General features: G+C 36.6%; 1 protein-coding gene across 1 annotated transcript in view; it reads right to left on the reverse strand.

Moving 5' to 3' along the window:
- Positions 1 to 2,130: 2,130 nt before the first annotated feature.
- The window catches only part of FAM241A (family with sequence similarity 241 member A), a 42,563-nt gene continuing 21,750 nt past the window's right edge, over positions 2,131 to 22,943 (reverse strand). The window contains exon 2 of the mRNA XM_004748070.3: positions 2,131 to 7,438. Within this exon, the coding sequence (XP_004748127.1) occupies positions 7,193 to 7,438 (246 nt within the window). The 3' untranslated portion in view covers positions 2,131 to 7,192. The remainder of the gene's footprint in view (positions 7,439 to 22,943) is intronic.

A 22,943-nucleotide genomic window follows, 5' to 3' on the forward strand; every position in this document is an offset into this window, starting at 1 on the left:
CAAGACTGGAGAAAGCTCTTTTCAAGTGCCTATCAATTACCAATTCCAGTTGCTGAAAACTTTTGTGCTAAAACTAAATAGGAAAGTCATGATTAGGACCAAATCTCCAAGTCATAAATCAGTCGCGATTGTGTGTTGGGGTTGGGGAAGACACAGTTTCTTTACAAGTGAGTTCTGCTCTGCTTTTGAAAATTTTATTTTAAACATGCTCTAAAAATTTGAGAAGTAAAACTGCTTTGGAACTTGGGAAAGAGGCCAGAAAGCACAAGGCAGACTTAGGTATGTCAGGCTTAAACATACCCAACCTCTAAGACACACCCTAATGATGGTTTGTCCTGATGTCTTGCGAGACCCTATCTCAGGGATTTATTAGCTTATAGTTGATCTAAGCAAGTTACATATACAAAAATCTCATGGATTTCCTACTCCTAGTTTTAAGTAATGGGCTTTTCTGTCAATCATTTTTTTTCACCTGTTCCTAGTAGCTTCAAGCCTTTGCTGAATCCTGGATATAATGTTTAGTCAACTAAAATGTTATCAAAGCCGAAGACTTGAATCTCACAGTAGCAGCAGACAATATAGAAGACTAAAGGCGCAACCACTACTTTTTAAAAAATCCATCTTGACCAAACCAATGAGTTTATGATTTAAATTAGTCATCCTCATATTGTATTCTAAAGAGTGGGAGTTTTTGGAAGTGACTCAGGTATCATGGAGGGCAAGGTGAGAACAAGAGTCCATAGTGGATGCTGTGTTGGGCGGCTCAGCTCCTCTCCTCAGAGCCAAAGGATTTACTCTGTTAACTGCTGGGAGTGCTGCCAGATGACAAGCCCCAGCTGTCAGCTCTCTCTGGGAATTGCTTTTGGCTGAAGAGCTCCCCTGTCCCAACACAGGTCAATGCTTAAGGGCTGTCTCTGTTTGAGGGCACCCCATAGAGTCGCTGAGGCCTTGCTGTGATTGTATTGCATGCCTCCTTTGGTCTAATCCTGTTTTTTTTTACTTCCTTCACAGTTGCTGATCCCAGAGCACTCCCTAATAAACTTCCTGCATGCTAATTTCTTCTGTTTCCCAGGGAACTGGACCTACAACAAAATCAATTATAGCAGCTCTGCTTTTATTGCTGAAAAATATTGGCTATTCATGTAAGATTTCACTTAGGGCAAACCAAACTAAAAATCTTTGAAAGCCACGGATCTCATTTTAAACAAATGCTTCACCTTATATGAAAAACCATCCTTATAGTTTTGTGCAAGGCCAATTTATTTAAGTTAATCCTTCCAAACCAACAATAAGCAGTGTGTTTTCCTTTTGGGATTGTTTCTTCTTGGGCTTTATTTGTATGTTGCCTATTAAAGCTGAAAATACACCAAATAATGGAATCATAAATATTTTTGATATTACATATATAAAACCAAGAAACTATACAACAGAAGCAATTTTAGCAGATCACAGAAGGGCATTCAGTAACTGGCATATATACTCAAATATTGATAGGATTTTTTACATATCCCATCCCTTCCCCTCAATGAATAACTCTTAAGATTTTGTCTTAAAACAGCTATGGTATAAATAAGGATATTGTATACAGAATTTTCATTCTTCTGTTAAAAAAACTCACATTAAAAAATATACCATCAACTAGCTTCTTATAATAAAGGAGTAAACCAATTAAAAAGAGGCAGGGCTTTATGATAAAATTCATTGTGTTCTGTGGTGGACTGGAAAGTTATCAAAGAAATTTCCAACTAATTAAGTTGTTGGAAGGCTAAATGATAAAATGTTAACTGCTGAAAAGATAACTCAAATTTAATAAGCATGTGTATGATTAAGTTCTGGATCTTAGCAGGTCCTTGCAGAGCTCATTCAATAATTCTAACTTACACAATAGTCAAGACAACAAAGGAGAAAAACAGTTTGGATGCAGAGGCTGATTTTGAGTTAGGTTTTCCTACTACTCTATCGCCTGGGAAGCCATATACACATCAGGCCTTAGCTTTCTGCTGCAGCATTAGAGATGGTTCACTTTCAGGTATGTTGTTGCTTTGGCAATTTCTAAACTTGGTGTGGCAGCAATTAAGTGATATATGGCACATGATATAGAGAGTCAGAAGAGAAACTAAAGATGCAGGGTTGTGAAAGAGTATTATTTATTGGAAAAAATAACAAAGTACTTTATATACATGTTATTTAACATATACGATCCGGGTGACTCGAACATTGTAGTAGTGGATTTATTCTGTAGCCTGAAATACCCAAGCTTAGATACTTGAGAATTATTCCTGATCGCAACTTCTGAGTTTTTTTTTTTTTTAATCAAAATTTAGTAGATAAAAGTCTATTGAAAAATACTGGAAAAATATGAAATTTAGATAGCATCAATGACCACATGTATTCTAAAATATTCTTTTTGGAGAAACAGTGATTTCATCAAGTACAACACTGAAAATACATACAATCTCCTAAAAATATGCAAGTGTAAGATAGTAATCCTGCATATGCAAATAGTAGCAATATTCTTCCATCAAAAGTGAATAAACTTTATAAATATAACATATACATTAATTCACTTTCTTTATGCATTATAAGCATACTTTTGGAGTGAAAGAACTCTAAATACAACCAGTGCTTAATCTTTGTTAATGCATTATAGGGAATACATGAGTAAATGAAGTTGATTTATAAATTTGCCAAATATTTTGAGCATTTATTATGTGCCAGCCACTGTGTTAGACAATGCAATTTGTGAACCAGATAGACATGCTCTCTGCCTGCGAAATTTATTGTCTAAAGGAAGAAGGTGTGAGGGCTGCCTGCATGGCTTTGGTAGGTTGGGTTGTAGACCCTTGGTTTCCGCTAACATTGTGATCTTGGGTTGGAAAGATCCAGCCCTGCCTCTGGCTTGTGCTCAGCATGGAGGATGCTTGGGGTTCTTTCTTTCCCTCTCCCTTTGCCCCTCCCCACTTGAGTGGCTGCATGTGCATATGCATGCTCTCTCAAATAATGAATACATCTTTTTTAAGGAAAGGAAGGCACTGACAAATAAGCTATTACAATATAGCACGACAAGTACTGATAGGGTAAGTGCAGGGTTCTCTGAAAGCACACGAAATAGCAGAAGTGGACTTAACAGAGAAATTTTCCTGGGGGACCTTATGTCTAAAGGTCTTAAAGCTGCGGATGGGTTGGTCAGTTTGGTGGGGAGGGCCTAAAGAGAGAAGCTAAAGCATGTGCAGAGTTCTGGAAGTGAGTAGGCATGTCTCTCACAAGGAACTGAAAAAACAAATTTGGTAAAGCTGAGTGTTGAAAGGGACAGGCATAGTGCAGAGAGATTAAGTACATAAGAACCAGCTCTTGAGGGGCCTTGTAAAACATAGTAAGGAGCAAGCACTTTTTCATAATGGCAACAGGAAGCCACTGAAAAGATTTAGGCGCAGGAGATCAGAGTTATGATTTAGGAAGATTACTCTGATTGTAGAGGGAAGAATGAAGGCAGGGGAGACCAAGTAGGATTCTGTGATAGCTGTCTAGGGAGATGATAGGGTATGAACTAAGTTAGTGATCCTGGGAATCAAGAGAAGTATAAAGATTAAAGATTTTTTAGGAAGCAAAATAGGGCACGGTGATTGGTTATAAGTGGGCAGTGTGGGAGACAACTGTCTTTTGCTGAGACTGGAAACATAGGAAGAAAAAAAAAAAAACGGTTTGTGAGAAGGATGCTGAGTTCCTTTTGATTTGGATATACCGAACCTGAGGTACTAAGGCATAAGCAAGTACTTATGTTGGGCAAGCAACTGAATGTATGGATTTTATATTCTGTACAGTGCTCCGAACTGGAGATATGGACTGCAGAGTTGTTAGTATGAAATGGTAACTGAAACATGGAGTGGACACATTGTCTGAGGCAATGTGTAGGGTAGGAAGAGAGTAGGTTGTGTTCTTTTTACATCATCCTTGGTCAAATCTATTACTAGAAGCATTAACAGGTATGAAAGTCTTATTTTTTTTCTCTTTTTTGACCTGTTGAAGCCATATATTGACAAGAAAAACATTTAAAATAACCTGAAGTCAGTAAACATCTGTAAAATAACGGTTAAGTATAATCTACAAACCATACAAACAGCCCTCAATTGCTCAATATCTAGCTTTGACCATCTGAGCCTTCTTACTTTACAACAAGTCTTTACTTAGGCTGGAATTTACCTTCCATCAGTTCTGTAACTGTTTATTTCCTGATCATCTGGATCAATGGATATGCAGCTCAGTGACAGCCCAGGGAGATTTTGTCTGATCAAAACATGAGATTACGTAGGGATGTGTTGGTCAGAGGACAACCATAATTCATTATTCCCACATGGAAAAGATACAGTTTTGGGTGGGTTGATGGGAATTTGCTTCAATATGCTTCCTTTTCGATCTACAGAAGTCGAGATGCGGCTGTGACCTGTAGGGTGGCTAATAGGTGGCATGCTGCTACTGTTTTAACAACTGGCTTGCCAGGCGAACAGAACCCTGATTTGTTGTGTTTGCCAATGTTGATAGTCTGAATACTCCCCTCATAGACAATTTCAGGCTACCAACTGATGCCACTGAAGGTGGGCTGGAGGGAAAAAGGTATACAATTGGTTTTTGCAGATCAGTTCAAGCTGGCCCTGGCACAATACTGGACCAAGTATGATGATGTGACTGGTGGCCCGGAACAGGAAAATACCTTGCATATCACAGCTTAAGATATGAGAGGACTGAATTCTACAAGACACTGAGTTTCCACTTTAAGGAACATTGACTTATTCATCTCTGGCCAGTTTATTTGTATATTTTAACCTTTCCCATTTGAATGGAGAGCTGTGGTATAAATGATGTATTATATCTAATAACCTTAGTATTGTAACCTCCATGTCTTTATCCATAATCACTAACGGTGTCTAAAATTGGCTTGTATCTGAGATTGAAATGATTGAGAGCCATTTTCCATTTAATTCCTTACACTGTGAACAAAAGAAATGACCAGTTTCTTTTCATTTCAGGGTACAAGTATAATCTACTTGTCTAATATATTATATATTTCTAATATATTTATATTTCTAATATAATATATTTCACAAAAGTCTAATATATTTCACAAAAGAAAATATATTATTTCCATCAAAGAAGCAAAGATTGTTTTTTCCCTATCAAAGCAAACAATTTGATGGTATATTGCTCTAACCAATAAAAAATTCAGTAAGAATAGCAGCAAAATATCTCTTTATGTGATTTAATATATGTCCTGCTAACAGCAGTGTGCAGATACATAGTATTGACGTATATTTTAAATAATTACTATTCAAACTTACTTTACAATTTTTTTTCAATATTAGCACTGGTGGAATTAGAGCTATTATTGTGCATACTGTATCTTTTTTATATTCCAAAGGAAAATTAAATTTCTTGGTAGCATTAGAAAAGAATGCCTTTTTAAATATTTAATGCAGACATACAAAAATCTCATGACTTCTATTAAAAACCTCACAATTCTGCTGTGCACAAATGAAGACACATTTTCAAATAACTTGCCCTTATGCCAAATTCATAAAGGTTTCTATAAAAATATTTCAAACCCACAATGATATAATACAAAGTCTTTTCTTTATCAAACTTTAAAAGGTCTGTATTTATATAAATCCACAGTACTTTTTAGTGCCCTCTGATTGGTATTTTTGTTCAGGATTATCTGATTTTCGAAAACAAAGTTGAACACTTTTCATCAGTATTCTGCTTCAGCATGGAAGACATTGATAAATTATAGAATAATTTTTTAAAATAGGATTGGGTAAAAACTTTACAAAGCAGAATATTAAACACTTCATATACTTTAGTTACTGCCCTGCTAAAGATAAAAATACCCCCATTGTCTCATTTCCCTCTTATTTAACTTGAATTTCTAGATAATTATCTTTAGTGCCCCTCCTTTGTCTATATAGAGGGTCTTTGCGATGCAAGTGTACAAATTTTAGGTTCTTTAACAAAATCCAAAATATCACTAAGCCATTTTCTGTTTTTAAAGTGTATTTAAAGAAATGTTTGTTCAAATATAAAACCCCAAAGTGCTGAATTAAAACACATTAATAACATGACCAGCCAGTTATTGATGTGGCTTTAGCCTTAGAGGAATATTATTAAAATTGACTGTTAAATTTCAAATTTAAGCATTTGGTTTTATCAAAGAGACCAAGCTGATTTTTTTTTTCCTTAAAGACATAGTAAAATATTTTAGCCATAATACAAATCAATTTTGGGGGGGAGACTTCCATGCCAAGATAGGAAATAGATTTTTTTAAATCTTAGAATAATTGTTATAAAAGAACTATAAAATGTAAATTTCTGGAAAAAAATACATGGAAAATGTCTCTCTAGAAAAAAAATACACAACTTGTTAGATACAAGAAAACATAACATTACCATGGGGTGCAGCCAGCAATAGACATGGCTTAAGAGTCTTAAAAAATTCACAAAAGGTAATTAGCACCAAAATTGTCTAAAATTTCAAATGATATACTGAAGTGATTCCAGACCCAAATGTTACACGATAAAAAAGTTACATTTAACTTTCATCAGTCATAATAAATATATCCTTTTCAATCTTTAGAAAATGTGCTATCTTTAACTGATTTTCATCACAATATTAAGGTAGTGTATAGTAATTACGTTTATATTGGTTTGGGCTGAGCAGGAACATAGATATCCAAATTATTTCCCAAATAGTAAGGGGTTATTTGGTGGGTATGGGTGGGGACAATTCTCCCATTAAAACTTTGTTTTAGCTCCTTGCTCCATCATTTTTCTTCTAAAATGTTTTATTGGAATTCTTTATAAGATCTATATTGCCCGGTTTGAATTCCATATCCTGTTATTTTCCCTGCTCACTTTTTGGTGTGTTAAGATTGACAGTGGGAATAAGATGGGGTCTTTAAAAGTGGGCACAGATCACAGTAATAAAACAAGACTTTTGAATAAGCTACCAAATGTATATTCAACCCCGTGATAATCAAGAGTTGAGTTTAGTTTTAAACAACGTCCACTTATAAATTTAATTACAAAACAGCACATAATTTGAAACAAGGCAAACTTTTCAGCTTTCATGTAGTGAAATATGTAACTTCACCAATACATATACGGCTACCAAATATGAAACAACAGCTTATTTGGCCATATTTTACTGTTGCACATAAATAATGACAAGGCAAACAACAGCAACTAGTCCAAGGGCTTGTAAGCCAAGGAACCACAGCATTATCCAAAAGAACATGACTATTACTGGTTCCACAATTCGTTCTCCAAAATACATCCTTGTGAAGCCCATCTCGATGAGGCTTTTGTTCAATTCACCAAAAAGTGTTCCCATCTTTTTGTAGTCATCTCCAACAGGTTCGCCAGTATGATTTTGTGATTCTTCAATATCCTTGAAAACAAAAAGAAAAACAAAAAACCAGAAAATAAAACATAAACATAAAATGAGAAATAGATGAAGGTCCGTAAGAAAAATGAATAGCTCACCGTTCTCCCAAAATACTGGTTGTAATTCTGATAATCATTCAGTAAATATTTGGGATTGTTCCTTTCAATTAACATATAGAATGACTATATCTGTGCCCACCTTTCAAGAATTTGGAAAGCCCCGATTTATTGATTTCTGTAGAACCAACAATGGACCCTCAATATTGATTTATAAGATTACGGAAGGAGCTGATTCATTTCCATTCATTTCCTAGTTTCCTGGGATTATAAAAAACAGCTGCTTAAAATGAGGAGTCATGTTTGTATTATTCTTCCCCTTTACCATGATTTCAAAAAACTTTTCTATTAACCTCCTGTTTTGAGGCAGGGACCCAGATTGCTCTGTCTTGTGAAAGTAAGCTTTTTAGTCCATTCCCTTGACACTGAGACTTCAATGAACCTAGCCTGAGCTGACTTGTCAAGTCTTGTTGCTACTATTGAGCATTTCTCAGCCATCACTGCTGTGATCTTTCAGTTTTAGCCCTGGCTAAGGAGATCTCAGTGTAGGCCCTTACATAGTTTCTTGTCCAGATTCCAGAAATGTCCTAAGTGTGTCTTATTAATCTCATCAGAAGAGATAATTAGTTTTCAAATAGGAATAATTTTGTACAGTAAGTCCAAAAGTCCACCTGGAAGTCAGCTCCTAAGAAAATGTCCATGTGTACCCAATATACATACCAAAAAATATTTCCAAAAAAAAGTTCACTATTTCTATTACCTCCCAGTCTTATTACAAGTAAGGCCTTTATGCCAGTTATTGAGCTACTACTGTCTCTCAGCTTTAAATCAATCCTTGGAATTCTAGAAACATTTTTGGCTTGTTAGTCTCTGCCAATATAGGGACTAATGAAACATTGCACAGCTGGAGAAGGAAAGCAATTTGCTCTCATTTGCTTCTGAAGGGTTTGTTGGTGCTGTCGGGTTTTACTATAGCAACACTTCTTCAATCTGATAGTAGTAATTTCTTCTAGTAGCAGCCACTGGTTTCAACTTGGGGATTTCCCAACACTTGCAGAACCAATTTCAATGTGCCTTCTTGAGACCAGATCCAACCTGTGGGTGCCTATTCCTCAGCTATCTTGTTCTTAGTTCTATGGGATCCCCCCTCTGAGTGAAGAGACATCAGTACTGGGAGAGCAATGATGGGTTCTTGAAAGTCTGAGTTTCAGCTCCACAGGGTCTTTCCCCAATCTTCTCAGTTTTAGTAAGTCTACCCCTTTTCTTGGCTGCCCCAGGCCAGGCCTAGGAGTAGGGGCTGCTTCCAGGTATTGTTACCTACATGAGTTTTAAATTTTAGCATACTCTGTAATTCCCTGGAGGGTTTGTTACAGCACAGACTGTTGGGCCTATCACCAAGGTTTCTAATTCATAAACTGGGGCTAGGACTTGGAGTCAGAATTTGCATTTCTAACAAGTTTCCAGTTGAAGCTTATGATGCCTGCCTGGTGATCATTGTTTGAGAAATCACTTCCTTAGTGTTCTCTTTCTGCCTTTTCCACTCTTCAATGCCTAATTAATAATTCTTTAAATTAAATCATATTTGTTGAAATCATTGATATAATTTATCCTTACTAGACCCTAATATAGTCACAAAAGAAAAACTATGTCACATAGGTGACATAGTTATCTGATCATAATTTATTAAACCTAATTCCATTTAGGAGTCATGATTCAAATCAGTAATTATATACTGAATACCTACTAGCTCATTGTAGGTACAAGATGGAGAATTATTCATAGAACAAAAAAATCTTAAGGTAAAGGGCTTGACATAATAAAAAGTAAGTATTAGATAAGATTAAGTGTGCTGTCTAACCAGAGGAAAGTAAACTTAGAAAACAAAAGTCACCTGTGAAAAAGAGCCAGTGAATTTGAACAAGTTTTGAGGCACTCTTCAAATACATGAATCAAACCTTAGATTCCTTAGTAGAAACCAAAGCTTGATCATTTCAGCCATCTATATAAAAGTAAAAATATTTTTATTTTAAAAATGCCTTATTATCTCATCTCTCTCTATATATACATAATTTAAAGCATATATTTAAGGGAAGAGAGAGTGAAATCTAATTTTTATTTACAATAGCAGATAAAATGATGTTCTTTAGGACTTTAAGGTGATCTTTCCCTATATAACAGCAGTTTATATAGAACACAGAATATCACTGATGAAGTAGAAGAAAAATTAAACTTACTGGGGCATTATTGTTAAGTCTATATTTTAAGTTTAAGCCAAAAGTATTTTTGAATTATTATTTTTAAGCCAGAATTATATTTACATATAATTGTAAAATTAGTTTTGGACTTGCATTTCTATCAAAAAAAGAGTGGGAAAAACAAAATGCTGTAGAGGGATTTGAAATCCAGGCTCCAACACTTAAACTGAGTGACCTTGACCAAATCACTTTCACGGGCTTCAGTTTTCTAATCTACAAAATGGATTTACACGATTCCTTTTGATAATGATAATTTTCTTTTGAATTATACTTTACTTGTTAACCTTTCCTTAATTTTTGTGTTTCATTTCTTTCTTTCTTTTTTTTTTTAAGATATTATTTATTTATTTGACAGAGAGAAAGAGAGAGAATCAAAAGCAGGCAGAGAGGCGGGGGGGTGGGTGATGGGGGAAACAGGCTCCCTGCTGAGCAGAGAGCCCCATATACCAGGACCCTGAGATCATGACCTGAGCCGAAGGCAGAGGCTCAACACACTGAGCCACCCAGATGCCTCGTGTTTCATTTCTAAACTAGTTTATTTCTCACTGATGTGCTGTGATTGGGTGAATTTTATGTTTCTCAGCTTCTCATACTTTTATGTGTTCCATGATGATATTCTACATTATAAAAGAAAAAAAAAATCTTGTTCTTGCCTGAGATCAAGCCCTTCTTCTCTTTAGGACAGAACTTGAAGACTACTTGATTTAGTTTGTAATTCTTCTGGCGCCTCACTTCTCTCTATTCCACCAGTGTCTTATATTGTTGATAATCATTTCTAGCCTCCTTTTCCTACTTTTTATTAAAGTTTTTTGTTTTCTTTTTTACTTTTTCCAGTTTCTTTTAATCTATGTACTCATTGTACTTTTGGGGTTTTCTGTTGTTACCGAAGATTTTTAAACTTTTTTTTTTCAACATGTTTGTGGTTGTAGTACAAAGAAAGTACCCTAATCTGATATGGTTCCTTCTGAAGATTCGCTTTAAATTTTTCTACAGACTGCTTGTGGGTTTTTCAGGGAAGAAGTCGGTGTTGCAAGGAAATCAAAAGAATCAAAACAAGGAATTAGCTAACTCCTAGAGGCTAAGCGAGCAGGTCGCAATGGATCACATCATCTCAAATCCTGAGAATACCTGCTGGGATTGAGACTGTAAGTAGAAGACCCAGTAAGGACCGGTCTTGGCAAGATGTGGGTGTTACAGCCTGTTTTGTTTTTTAATATGAAAAATTTCAAGCAGGGCACGTGGGTGGCTCAGTGGGTTAAAGCCTCTGCCTTCCGCTCAGATCATGACCCCAGGGTCCTGGGATGGAGCCCCGCATTGGGCTCTCTGCTCAGTGGGAAGCCTGCTTCTTTCTCTCTCTCTGCCTGCCTCTCTGCCTACTTGTGATCTGTCTGTCAAATAAATAAATAAAAATCTTTGAAAAAAAAAAGAAGAAAAATTTCAAGCAAACACGAAATTAGAGAAAAATAGTACAGTGGTCCCCTGTACACCTATAATCAGATTCAACAATTACCAAAAGTTTGCCACTTTACAGCAGCACTTCTTAATCTGGACAATCTAAAGGAGAGGAAAAAGTAAAAATCATTAGAAGAATGCTTAAAAGTGGTGTATTTCACAAATGAAGTCCTGTGGAAACATCCAAAATATCCATCAAAGAATTAGATAGGTTTCAAACAATCCTAAAGGAAAGATATTTAAGAACATGGAAAAGCAAATAGGCAGCATTTTTAAATCAGTGAGATTATAGTTAATTTCATTCCAGTATTTTCTATACCCAGAATATCCACCACAAATACATTATCCTAAAAGGTACAAACATTGGTGCACTGCTAAATGTTTAGCAGTAGCCTTTGTCTGGTGTGGGAGTTGGGTGGATCTCTGACTGGAATTGTTTGCCAGTTCCTTAGCTTTTTCCAGTTTCTGTAGCTGGTCCTCCCGCTGTGGTCAATTTCAAGCTACTTACACCTAGCTTGCAAGTTTCCTGAAAATTTAACAATTGGTTCTTGAGGTCTGGTGGGAGCTACCATCAGTACTCCACTGTAGGTACAGTAGTTGAGATAAAGGCCCACATGGTTATAATTGATTAGTTTGATCGCTCCCTTCTTTCCATCGATTAGTGCATTTAATGCAAATTTGAGTTTACAAAGTTGCTAGGCTAGGATAGATAAATAGAATTACTGCAATACAACATATTGAAATTAGGAAAACTGTATTAAATGTATTATGATTTGAGTAGTAGATAGGGTAGATAAAATGAAATACATGTAATGCTACAAAACTATCGCAATTAACAGAATCTTGCTTTTTCTGGTCTGTGTCATACTGATATCAAGAGTTCATTCAATTCTTTTTATAAATTCTTATTTACAATAAAATTTTAAAAGCCTGGATGGTGTGTGAGGAAGTAGTGCTCCTTCAGTGCTCTCTGGCTGCATGAAGGACACCTCCATCCATATGCCAGATCCAAGGGCCTTCTTGACTCCTCCTACTTCCCTCCCCTTTATATCTAGCTCATCAACATATCCTCTTTATTTTACCTTCTAGATATTTCCTTATTGTGTATATTGCTGTTCCATCTGCTGTTGTAATCTCAAAATAATCGATGAACATCTCTTGTCTTGACTATTCCAGTAGTTTCCTAGCTGCTCTTGCATATATTCCTTGGCTCCCCTATAAGCTATTTACCACACTGCAGCCAAAGTGATCCCTTTAAATGCAGATCCAATCACTTCTGCCTGCTTTTAGCCAACATTTTTTTTTTTTTTTAGATTTTATTTTATTTATTTGACAGAGAGAGATTACAAGTAGACAGAGAGGCAGGCAGAGAGAGAGAGAGAGAGGCAAGCAGGCTCCCTGCTGAGCAGAGAGCCCGACACGGGACTCGATCCCAGGACGCTGAGATCATGACCTGAGCTGAAGGCAGCGGCTTAACCCACTGAGCCACCCAGGCGCCCTAGCCCACATTTTTAATGTGATCTATGAGGCCCTGCTTAGTCTGGTTTCTCTCTGGGTCTCTGGCCTCATCCTGTCATCAGCTTCCCTTTGTCTTTTCCTGTTTCAGCCACACGGGGCTTTAACTTCTTGTATAGACCATGCTTTTGCCTGCCACAGATTTATACCTGCTATTTTCTCTGCCTATCACGCTCTCCTCCCTCCCTTGCTCAGTTAATGCCCGCTCCTCATTTAGCCTCGGCCTAAGCCTCGACTCAATCTCATAGCACCTTATAACGCTCCTTCCGTGTACTCTCAATCAGTGTAGATGTATGTGTGATTATTTGGTGAATGTTTCTATCACTGTACATGAGGATATTGGACAATATCTATTTTTGCTGACCATTTATCCTCTAGTATCAGTGTATAGCAGCAGGAGCTGTGTTGGGAATAGCAGCACATAGAAGGAGCTCAATAAATATTTGTTGAATAAATGGAGAAAATTTATCATGTGTCTGGCAAGCACTGGAGCAATAGCTTGATAGATTTTCCATTGCTCACTTCTTGCCAAACAAAAGATGATTTTTTTTTCTAAAGCAAATATTTCTGTTTGGAAAATTATTAAGCATCCACTCCCTCTTTCTTCTTAGAACATATTCCAGACCACATCCCTCAGGTGAGGCAGGCCCTACCTACAGGTCCAGAGAGGACAAGTCTTAAGAGTAATAAACTTCTCTTTACCAGAAGTTGACTTTGGAAAGTGCATGTGATCCACTTTGGAACAATGACTTTTGTGGGTCTTCTTGGGAAAGTCTTCCTAACCCTTCTGACACAACTTTGGAAAGTGATCCTTATCTTCTTCTATTTCTCCACATATAATCCTTTAAGTAAAGACAATTTATTGCATTTTTATCAGTTTTCTATTCCTGCTGTAAGAAATTACTATAAATGAAGTGGCTGAAAACAACAAGAGTTATCACCTTATTGTTCTGTAGGTTAGAAGTCATGTCAGCAGGATTGCAGAGAATCTGCCTACCTTTACTAGTCCCTACTGGCTGTCTATATTCCTTGGCTCCTGGCCCCCTTCCTCCATCTTCAAAGCCAGCAATGTTGCAGCTCTTCTGACCATTGTTCTGTAGTTAACTTTTCTGACTACAGCAGGCAAAGGTTCTCTGCTGTTAAGGACCCACATCATTAGGTCTAGCCTAATGGGATAATCCAGGATAATCCCCCATCTCAAAGTCCTTAAATTTAATCCCATCTGCAAAACCTCTTTTGCCATGTAAGGTATCACATTCACAAATTCTAAGGATTAAAATATGGAAATCTCTGGGGAGGCATTATTCTGCTTACTGCAATATTTTATTATAAAAATTATTTCTTTATATATCTATTTCCTGTCGCTAGCTTTGATAGGAAGGGTAAGCCATTAAGGGCAAGAAATATTTCTGATAAATTTCAACATTAGTACTTAGTATATTGCACTGTGCCTGGCCTATTGTAGGCTCATAATAAGTATTTGTTGAATGAACAATAGTACTTTACAATAACAACATGTTAGGCAATGAAACAAAACAAAAAACCCACAAAAAATAAACAAAAGTTACATATAACATCAAATATTTTATTCCTCTATGAGTACAGATGTGAATTTGTTCAAATATTTATAAATAAATTCTATTAGATTATAAGTTATGGTAGATGCTAGCTAAAATTTACATGCTTGGGGACACCTGGGTGGCTCAGTTTATTAAGAGTCTGACTCTTGGTTTTGGCTCAGGTCAAGATCTCAGGGTTGTGAGATCAAGCCTGCCCCCCACATCCATGCTGGGCATGGAGCCTCCTTGGATTATCTCTTCCTTTCCTTTTGCCCCTTCCCCCACCATTCACCCACATGCTCTCTCTCTAAACAAAACAAATTAAAAAAGATTTATATGCTCAGCTCAATTTTTAAACCATTGTATTTGAACAGTGGAGAGTAATATAAACAGAGGAGTTCATGAGTCCTTGGCTCCCTCACATGTTTGTAATTTTCAGAGTAATATAAATAAGTGGTGGTATTATTGATGATATAGTAGAAAAGCTAAAACTGAGTGCCTACTATGTGCCAGGCATCAGCTTTACACGCTTTATCTTGTTTTCTCTTTCCACAGCTGTGGAGAAATTATTATTTTCCCTCATTTGCAGATAAGGAAACTAAATTTCACAGGTATTAAATGTCTGGCCATTGACTTATTCTTAGTAAATGGAGGAGCTCTTACTCCAGAGACCACTCCTTTAATCTCTGTACTATACTCCCTCCAGTTATTATTACATTATTAGCCTCTGTCTAATGCTGTTTAGTTTTCAGAGTAAATTTTACGTATTTGAACTCTGCAAAAACAAAAGCTATATAAACACACTTCCATTTGTCACAGAATGAATACATTTAACAAAGCGAAAAGAACATCAGCATCTTTTTTTTGTTTTACATTTTTCTCACAGTTTACAGCATATCGAAAGTAAGTTTATCAAGCCAAAAATTATTCAAATTTTTATTCTTATCTTATATAAAAATGTAGACAAGGCAAAGCTATTTGCAACAGTTTAGTGGATTTTTCATAGCCCTTTCAGTATTGACTAGAATTCAGATTCAAGTATGGAAAAAAAGATTACAAACAAAAATGCAGAGATATACTTGGCAGAATTGCAGTAAGGCAACAACAACAAAAACCAAAAAACCAACCATACAAAACATTTCATACACAAAATGGCACAGCAGTGCATAAATTCAGATGGTGCTTTTTGCTCTGTTCTAACATTAATCACTTTGTGTATTTGCCAAATTTTATTCTCTGTATTTGAGGTCCTGGTGAAAGAACATTTGTCAAACGCACAGTTTCCTTCATGATCATACAATAATGGTATGACATGCGAGCTGAAGTGTTCTTACCAAGATAGTGATATTATTATCTTTTCATCCATGATTAAAGACATACATAAAAACAAAGAGGTGTTAGATTGATTCAAAATCTTCTTTAAAAATAAACAAAATTAGTGATGAGAAACTGAAGGTGAACCGTTACATAATCGTAGGATTTTTTTTTAAGAGTGAAGTATCCTTAAAGATAATTAAAACAAAATCTCCTATTTTAAGAAACAAGGAATGAGAGGTTAAGTCACTCAGCCTATTATGAACAGCACAGGTTTTAGAAGCAATTAGGACAGATTCAAATGTTGCTCTGCACGCCTACAAGGCAAATTACTTAACTACTGACCCTCCATTTCCCCATTTGTTAAAGGAACATAATAATACCTAACTCATAGAGTTGTGATACTAAAATGAAGACATGGATAAAAAGCTTTTAGAATACATATACTAATCGTTCAATATATGGTAACTATTGCTATTACTATATTTTTGGTAGATTTATATCTTGTGATTTTTACTTCTCTTTCTATCGTGCCATGTTGCTTGAGATAATTAATACCTTAGGGATCATCCTTCTCATAATAATCAAATTCAGTTGTATTTTTCTTTAAGTGTTATGACAATTTAATTATACAGAAGTTGAGGTGGGATGTTTTCTATGGAACAGGTAAGGATAACCCCCATTAATTATTGTGGCTATATACTGGATATTGCGTTAATTATTGTGTTTTCTGTGGAATTAGGTATGGACCTATGGCACAATCTGTGCACATTAGTATGGCAAGGGGTTCTGTTTATTGATTTATGAAGGGTGTAGGCTACATTCTATAAACAGGCTTTTGCTGAGTGGGTGAGAATTTAAAATGTGCTTTCAACTCTTTTCCTGTTTGTGGTACTACATTTGTGTTACTGCACAGCATTACATGTGCAGTATTGGAAATCTGCTGTTTTTGTCTATCTGATATTTATCCCACCTTTTTCTGCTAGAAGCATGCACCTTGATTTAACTTTGGAGAAACCATCCACTCCACTCTTACTCCCCATGTTTTGGTTGAGGATGTTCCCATCCCCCAGTTTGAAGCCTAACCAATCAGAACATTCCATTTCCTTGGACATATGATTAGTTAAGGAATGGGCATGTAACCCAAGATAGGCCAACGAAACACCTCTACCTAAGACTTTTGCTACAATTATTAAAAAAGAGACATTCTTCTTTCACTGCTATTGGTTAGCTGGTAAGATGCAGGTCATCTTATTACCATGAGGGGAAAGACTGATCTAAATGAAGCCAATATAAAGTAAAGCCAAGAAATGATATAGCTGATATAGTTTCAATACCTAAAACCAGCTAGTGCATCAAACTCTGGGCTTTATAATCACATGATCCAATAAATTCCTATTTTGCGAAATCTAGGGGGAGTTGAATTTTTGTCACTTGGAGCCAAGAGTTCTGACTATAGATGATGACGATGACGACGATTATAAAAAGAATAGCTGTTATTAACCGAATATGTACTATATACTGGAGACTGAGTTACGTACTTTACATTCTTTAATGACACTTAATCTCCCTTTTTTACAGTAAGTATTGTTAATTCCAAACCCTGTGTTTTTCACTATAGTGCTCAACTACTTCCTTATTAATTGGGATTTATTGTTACTAGCAATAACTAATATGACAAATGTATTCATAATATTAAAAACAGCAATTAATGGCATTTCCAATAATAATAATCCAAGTGGACATTTTTAGATATAACTTCCTAAAAGTTGCTTTAAAAAACTATGTAAGAACATGTAGATAAATTATTATTGTACATATTCAGACAACAAAAGAAAATATAGGATAAAAACTAAAATGCTGATTTCTCCTTGCTACTTTCGGTTGTCCTTCCCTAGCTATTAAGGAGAGCCAGCCACAATAAAGCAAACGCAAGGAAATCATAACTGGGTAGGTAAATTTATACATCTCAACTATACATCTCAAGATGCATACCAAGCAAGAGGAAAAGAGTCTTTTTTTTTTTTTTTTAAAGATTTTATTTATTTATTTGACAGAGAGAGAGCACAAGTAGACAGAGAGGCAGGCAGAGAGAGAAGGAAGCAGGCTCCCTGCTGAGCAGAGAGCCTGATGCGGGAAAGAGTCTTTAAATAGAACATATTAGTCTGTGAATTGAGGTTTTTATTGAATGAATGATAGAACTAATGAATGAATGAACTCCTAAATCTTGTCACTGCGACCATTTCTCCTTTTATCTTGTCTATTCAACTACTCCCACTGACTGTTTTTCATCCTCATTGGGCTTGTAGTCGACTGATCTCTAACTTCTCTCAATCCACTAGCTCAGTCCATTCCTTTCTTCTCTATCCTTGTTCTGCTTGAGTTCTATGGCCCAGAATTTCAATAAAGTTTTAAACTCCATTGTCTTCTTGGGCAAAACCTTAATTTTAGAGGAACTTAACTATTTTTTCTGCCCACACCTGAGTGGTACTCAAGACAGTCATAACATTGGGTGTTTTTGACCATTAACCCCCACCAGATCTTCAAATATTCTGCATTCCTCCTTCATTTCTCTGCTCAGCTAATTTTTTCCTGCTCTCTTCAGTCTATTTCAAATCTCTTCTCTCAAACCTCTGCTTCTCTCTTTCTCTATCCCTCATCCTCCAGCAAATTACCTGAGCGAAGTCAGAAAAGAGCTTCCTTAACTTTGTGATACTAAAAGTAACAACAACTTCATTTTATATTCCTCTTCCCTACCTTCTTTTTTGTTACACATAAAGAAATGAGGACGTGTTCCCCTTCTTTGTCCCAATTCCTCTTACTTGTATGTAGGATCTTTTCCAACCTTAGATTATCCCTCTTCCATTATCTTCTGTCTCATGTGTATTGAATCTCTCCCTCTCAACTGGCCCCTCGTCAGTATTTCTACATGCTTACATCTTTACTCTTAAATACAGGCTCCCTCCTTACCACATCCTCTATTAGTACTGCCTTGCCTTTTCTTCTCTTTCATAGCCCAACTGTTTGAAACATTTCGCTTGGTTTGTTTCCATTTTTTTTTTTTTAATTTCATGGTTACCAAGAACTGTAAGAGATTGACATTTTATCCTACCTGCAAGTGAACAAATTAGCCTATCACAGTTTCATGGATGCTGGCAGAAGACATAAAATTTTTGGGTTAGAGGCAAAAGACTATTACTTGGGCCACGTGAAGCAGCACGAGTTTCATGTTGACGTTGGTTCTCCTTTTCACCGAAGTCCCACCAGATGACACAGAGTGGCACAGGTAGATGCTGCAGGCAATGGATTTATATCACAGCTGAGGAACTCTGAACTTTGAGAACTCTAATCTTTTAATATGGGCTACATGCAAACCTTCCTGACCTTTGTCCCAAAGGGAGACATTATCTTTATTATACCGGACAACAAATAAATTTTCTCTCTGTTCCAGGAGACAGTGTCTCTATCTACCAAGTCTGTTCACTTAACAACAAATACCCTTGAAAAAACAGTCTTGAACAAAAGCTCTTAGTGCAAGAGATCCATGCAGAATTACTCCGTCCAATCATATCTCATCCTGTTCCAGTCTGGCTCTGTCCCCATCACACCACCAAAAAGCTCTTGAAAAGGTTGCCAGTACACTGTTATATCAATAAATTAAATAGACATTTTTTTAGTTCTCATTTACTCTACTCCTAAGTACATTCATGATGACCATTTTTTTTATCTTCTTTCACATTTTATTATATCTCTTTCTCCTGGTTCTACTTTAACCCATCTGGTTATGCCTTCTCAGTCTCCTTTGTGGGTTTATCATCCTCAACTGCCATTAAATACTGGCCCTCAACCTCTGGTCCTCAGCCCTCATCTTTCACTCCACATTTTTTCCCCTTAAAAATTAGGTATATTTACTACCAATGAATCAATTATTTGAATATTATGTCCAGCTCAGACCTCTCTTTTGCACATTAGACCCACACATTCAACCACTTTCTTGACATTTACACCTGCATATCTTGAATATACTTCAATATTCAACACATCCAAGGCCAAAACCATTATTTCCTTCCTCAAAACTAGCCTTCATTCAATGAACAGATTATCAGAAATGAAATCCATCTTTAATTTCTATAGAACCCTGGCTTGTAGATTGTTCATTGATAGGTTTTTACTTTGAATGTGTTGCCCTATTGCCTCTGCTCCCCAATATTTCTGATGAGAAGTCAACTATTAATCCTACTGGGGTTCCCTTGTATGTGATAAGTTGTTTTCCCTGTACTTCTTTCAAGATTTTCTTCTTCCCTGCCTTTCAAAAGTTTGATTATGATGTGTCTGGTAGTAGACTGCTTTTTGTTTAATCTATTTGGACTTCACTGAATTTCTTAGATGTGTGACAATGCTTTCATTAAATTGGAAAAAAAATTCAGCCATTAGATTCACAGACCTGTACCCCTGGGGATAAAAATATATTATATGTTTATAAAAAATAAAAAAATTTAAATACTAAAAAAAAAAAATTCAGCCATTAGATCTTAGAATACTGTTTCTCTTTCCTCTCATTGTTATTCCCATTATTTGTACATTGGTGTGCTTAATCATGTCCCACAATTCTCTGAAGTTTTACTCATTTTTTCCCATTTTTTCCTCTGTTCTTTGGATTGTATAATCTCTATTAATCTATCTTTAAGTTTACTGATTTTTTTTTAAAAAGATTTTATTATTTATTTATTTATTTGACACAGAGAGACAGCGCACAAGCAGGCAGAGCAGCAGGCACAGAGAGAGGAGGAAGCAGGCTACCCACTGAGCAGAGAGCCTGATGTAGGGCTTGATCCCAGAACCTTGAGATCATGACCTGAGCTAAACGCAGAGGCTTAACCAACTGAGCCACACAGGCACCCCAAATTTACTAATTTTTCTCTTTTGTTAGCTCAAATATTTTTTACTTGGTTTATTATAGTTTTCAACTCCACAATTTCCATTGAATTAAAAAAGTTCTCTTAACATTGATTATTTGATGAGACTCCATCATTATACTTTCTTTCATTCTTTAAACTTGGTTTCCTTTAGTTCTTTGAATGTATTTATATTAGTGCTTTAAAGCCTTTGTCCATGAAGTACATCATCTGGGACCCATCAAAGGCATTTTCACCCCCTGTTCCGGGGTCATACTTTCCTATTTCTTTCCACATCTCATAATTCTGTGTTGATAATTGGGCATTGTAGATAATATATTTTAGCAATGCTAGATACTGATCCCCTACCCCTATCCTGGAGGTGGTTGCTGTTTCCTTGATTGTTTATTTGCTTAGTGACTTGCTTGAACCAATTCTGCAAAGTCTTTTGCCCTGTAGCATGCAGCCTCTGATGTTTCTACTCATATATTCTGCCACTATTTTGATCTTTTAGGCTCATTATTTAGGTGTTGCTTCTCAGTTAGCACAAGCCATTGGTTAAAGATTGTGCTTAAGCCTCCTTTGCCAGTCAGTCAATTTTGCTCTCCATTATTGGCTGTATCTGTAGGTTAGACACTGCTTTCCTAGTTTGGGATTTTACTTGTTTATCCCACATTCAGCAGGGACTAGCAGCTTGGAGGTTCCCACTCTGACTGTTCCTGAGAGGGCACAGCCTTGGACATGTGCACGGTTTTTCAGACTGCCAGGAGTGATCATATTATTTGTGGGAGTTACCCGTGGGTCATAGTAACTTACTATACATAGCTCCCTAAGTGTTTGATCACAGGTTGTGTTGAAGCCCCTTGTTCCTGTGAGGCTTCTGCCCTGTGTTGATGGGTCTGTGTGCAGCTTGGGGAATGCTTTCAAGTCTGCCCCACATCCTGCTCTGATTGCTCCTGAGTGGGTGTAGCCTTGCACATGCATATTACCTTCCTGATCATCATAGTTGATTATGATGCCAGGAGGGCTATTCTTGGCTAACTTTTTCCCTGGTCCTTTAAAACTTTTGGCTGCTCTGTTGGTTTGATGCATTTTGGAGTTACCAGTCTCCTCTTAATGGCTCTTCATCAAGAGCCATTTTGTTTTGTTTTGTACACTCCTAGGCATGGAATTCTACTCTCCTTACAAATAAAGTCAGTCCTCTCAGTCAGATTTGTAGAGATCTTTACCCATATAAGCTGCCTTTACCCCTGGGTGGAACATCTGCACCAATGCACTGGAGGTTGGGGACAGAGACCCTTTTATTCCAATGACAGTGTCTACAAGTATACACTGAAAGCAGGGGAGCAGCTCTGATCTTGGTCTGCCTCTCTTCACATGGAACCTATACCTTCTGGCGAGTTAGGGCCGGGTAATTGGGCCACAGTGTTCTCAGCTTGCTCTGCTGAGAGTAGGGGCTGGCTGAAGAGAGAGTTTGTCCTCTCAATTATGCCTACGTGGAATAGAATTTCTGTAACATGGAGTTGATTTGGGGTGCAGGAGGATGAGAAACACTAAGTGTCCACTCCTCTATGGTGAACCTGCAGCTCTAGATGGCTTCTAGAAAGAAGTAATGGGTTGTGCAAATGCCATAAAAACTCACTGTTCTGACATATAGTAGATTTTCTTTAAGGAATGTTTCTTGTGGAGCCTGGGTGGCTCAGTCGGTTGAGCAGCAGCCTTCAACTTAGGCCATGATCCCAGAGTGCTGGGATTGAGCCCTGCATCGGGCTTCCTGCACAGCAGAGAGCCTGCTTCTCCCTCTCCCTCTGCCTACCACTGTCTACTTGCGATTTCTCTCTCTCTCTCTGTCAAATAAATAAATAAAATCTTAAAGAAAAGAATGTTTCTTGATTTTCTGTATGCCCTTAGAATAATTCCCAAAGACTGAATAATTGTTGTTTTTAAATAATTTTCACCAGTTAAATTGTTATTTTACTAGGGGGGAAGCCCACTGAGTTCCTTACTTCATTGTTCTGGAAATACTACCTTGGTTGTTTCTGGACGTTAATTGTTTTGGATGTTGAACTGATGAATTGAGGTACAGTTCCTGTAAGAGTGAATTGGATAATACTGGATGGTGGATGGCTGTTTTTTTTTGTTTGTTTGTTTTTATAAAGAGAAAGCGAGACAGCAGGGTGGAGGAGGTGAAGGGGAGGTAGGGGAGAGAGAGAGAACTAGCAGTCTCCATGCCCAGTGTAAAGCCTGACATAGGGCTTTATTTAATAATCCTGAGATCATGACCTGACGGTCAGTTTTTTTTTTTTTTTTTTTTTTTTGATTCAGTCCTGGGATCTTAAGCCTTTGAAGAGTGTTTATTATTTTTCATATGTCCTGTAATGGTCAAATTCTGAGTATAAAAGCTCAACTTCTGAGGATCCATATAATCAAATGGTTCTTCTACTAACACTTATTTACTTATA

This window comes from Mustela putorius, unplaced genomic scaffold, assembly GCF_011764305.1.
Source record: "Mustela putorius furo isolate JIRA1106 unplaced genomic scaffold, ASM1176430v1.1 tig00000868_pilon_pilon_pilon, whole genome shotgun sequence".
Classification (NCBI taxonomy): Eukaryota; Metazoa; Chordata; class Mammalia; order Carnivora; family Mustelidae; genus Mustela; species Mustela putorius.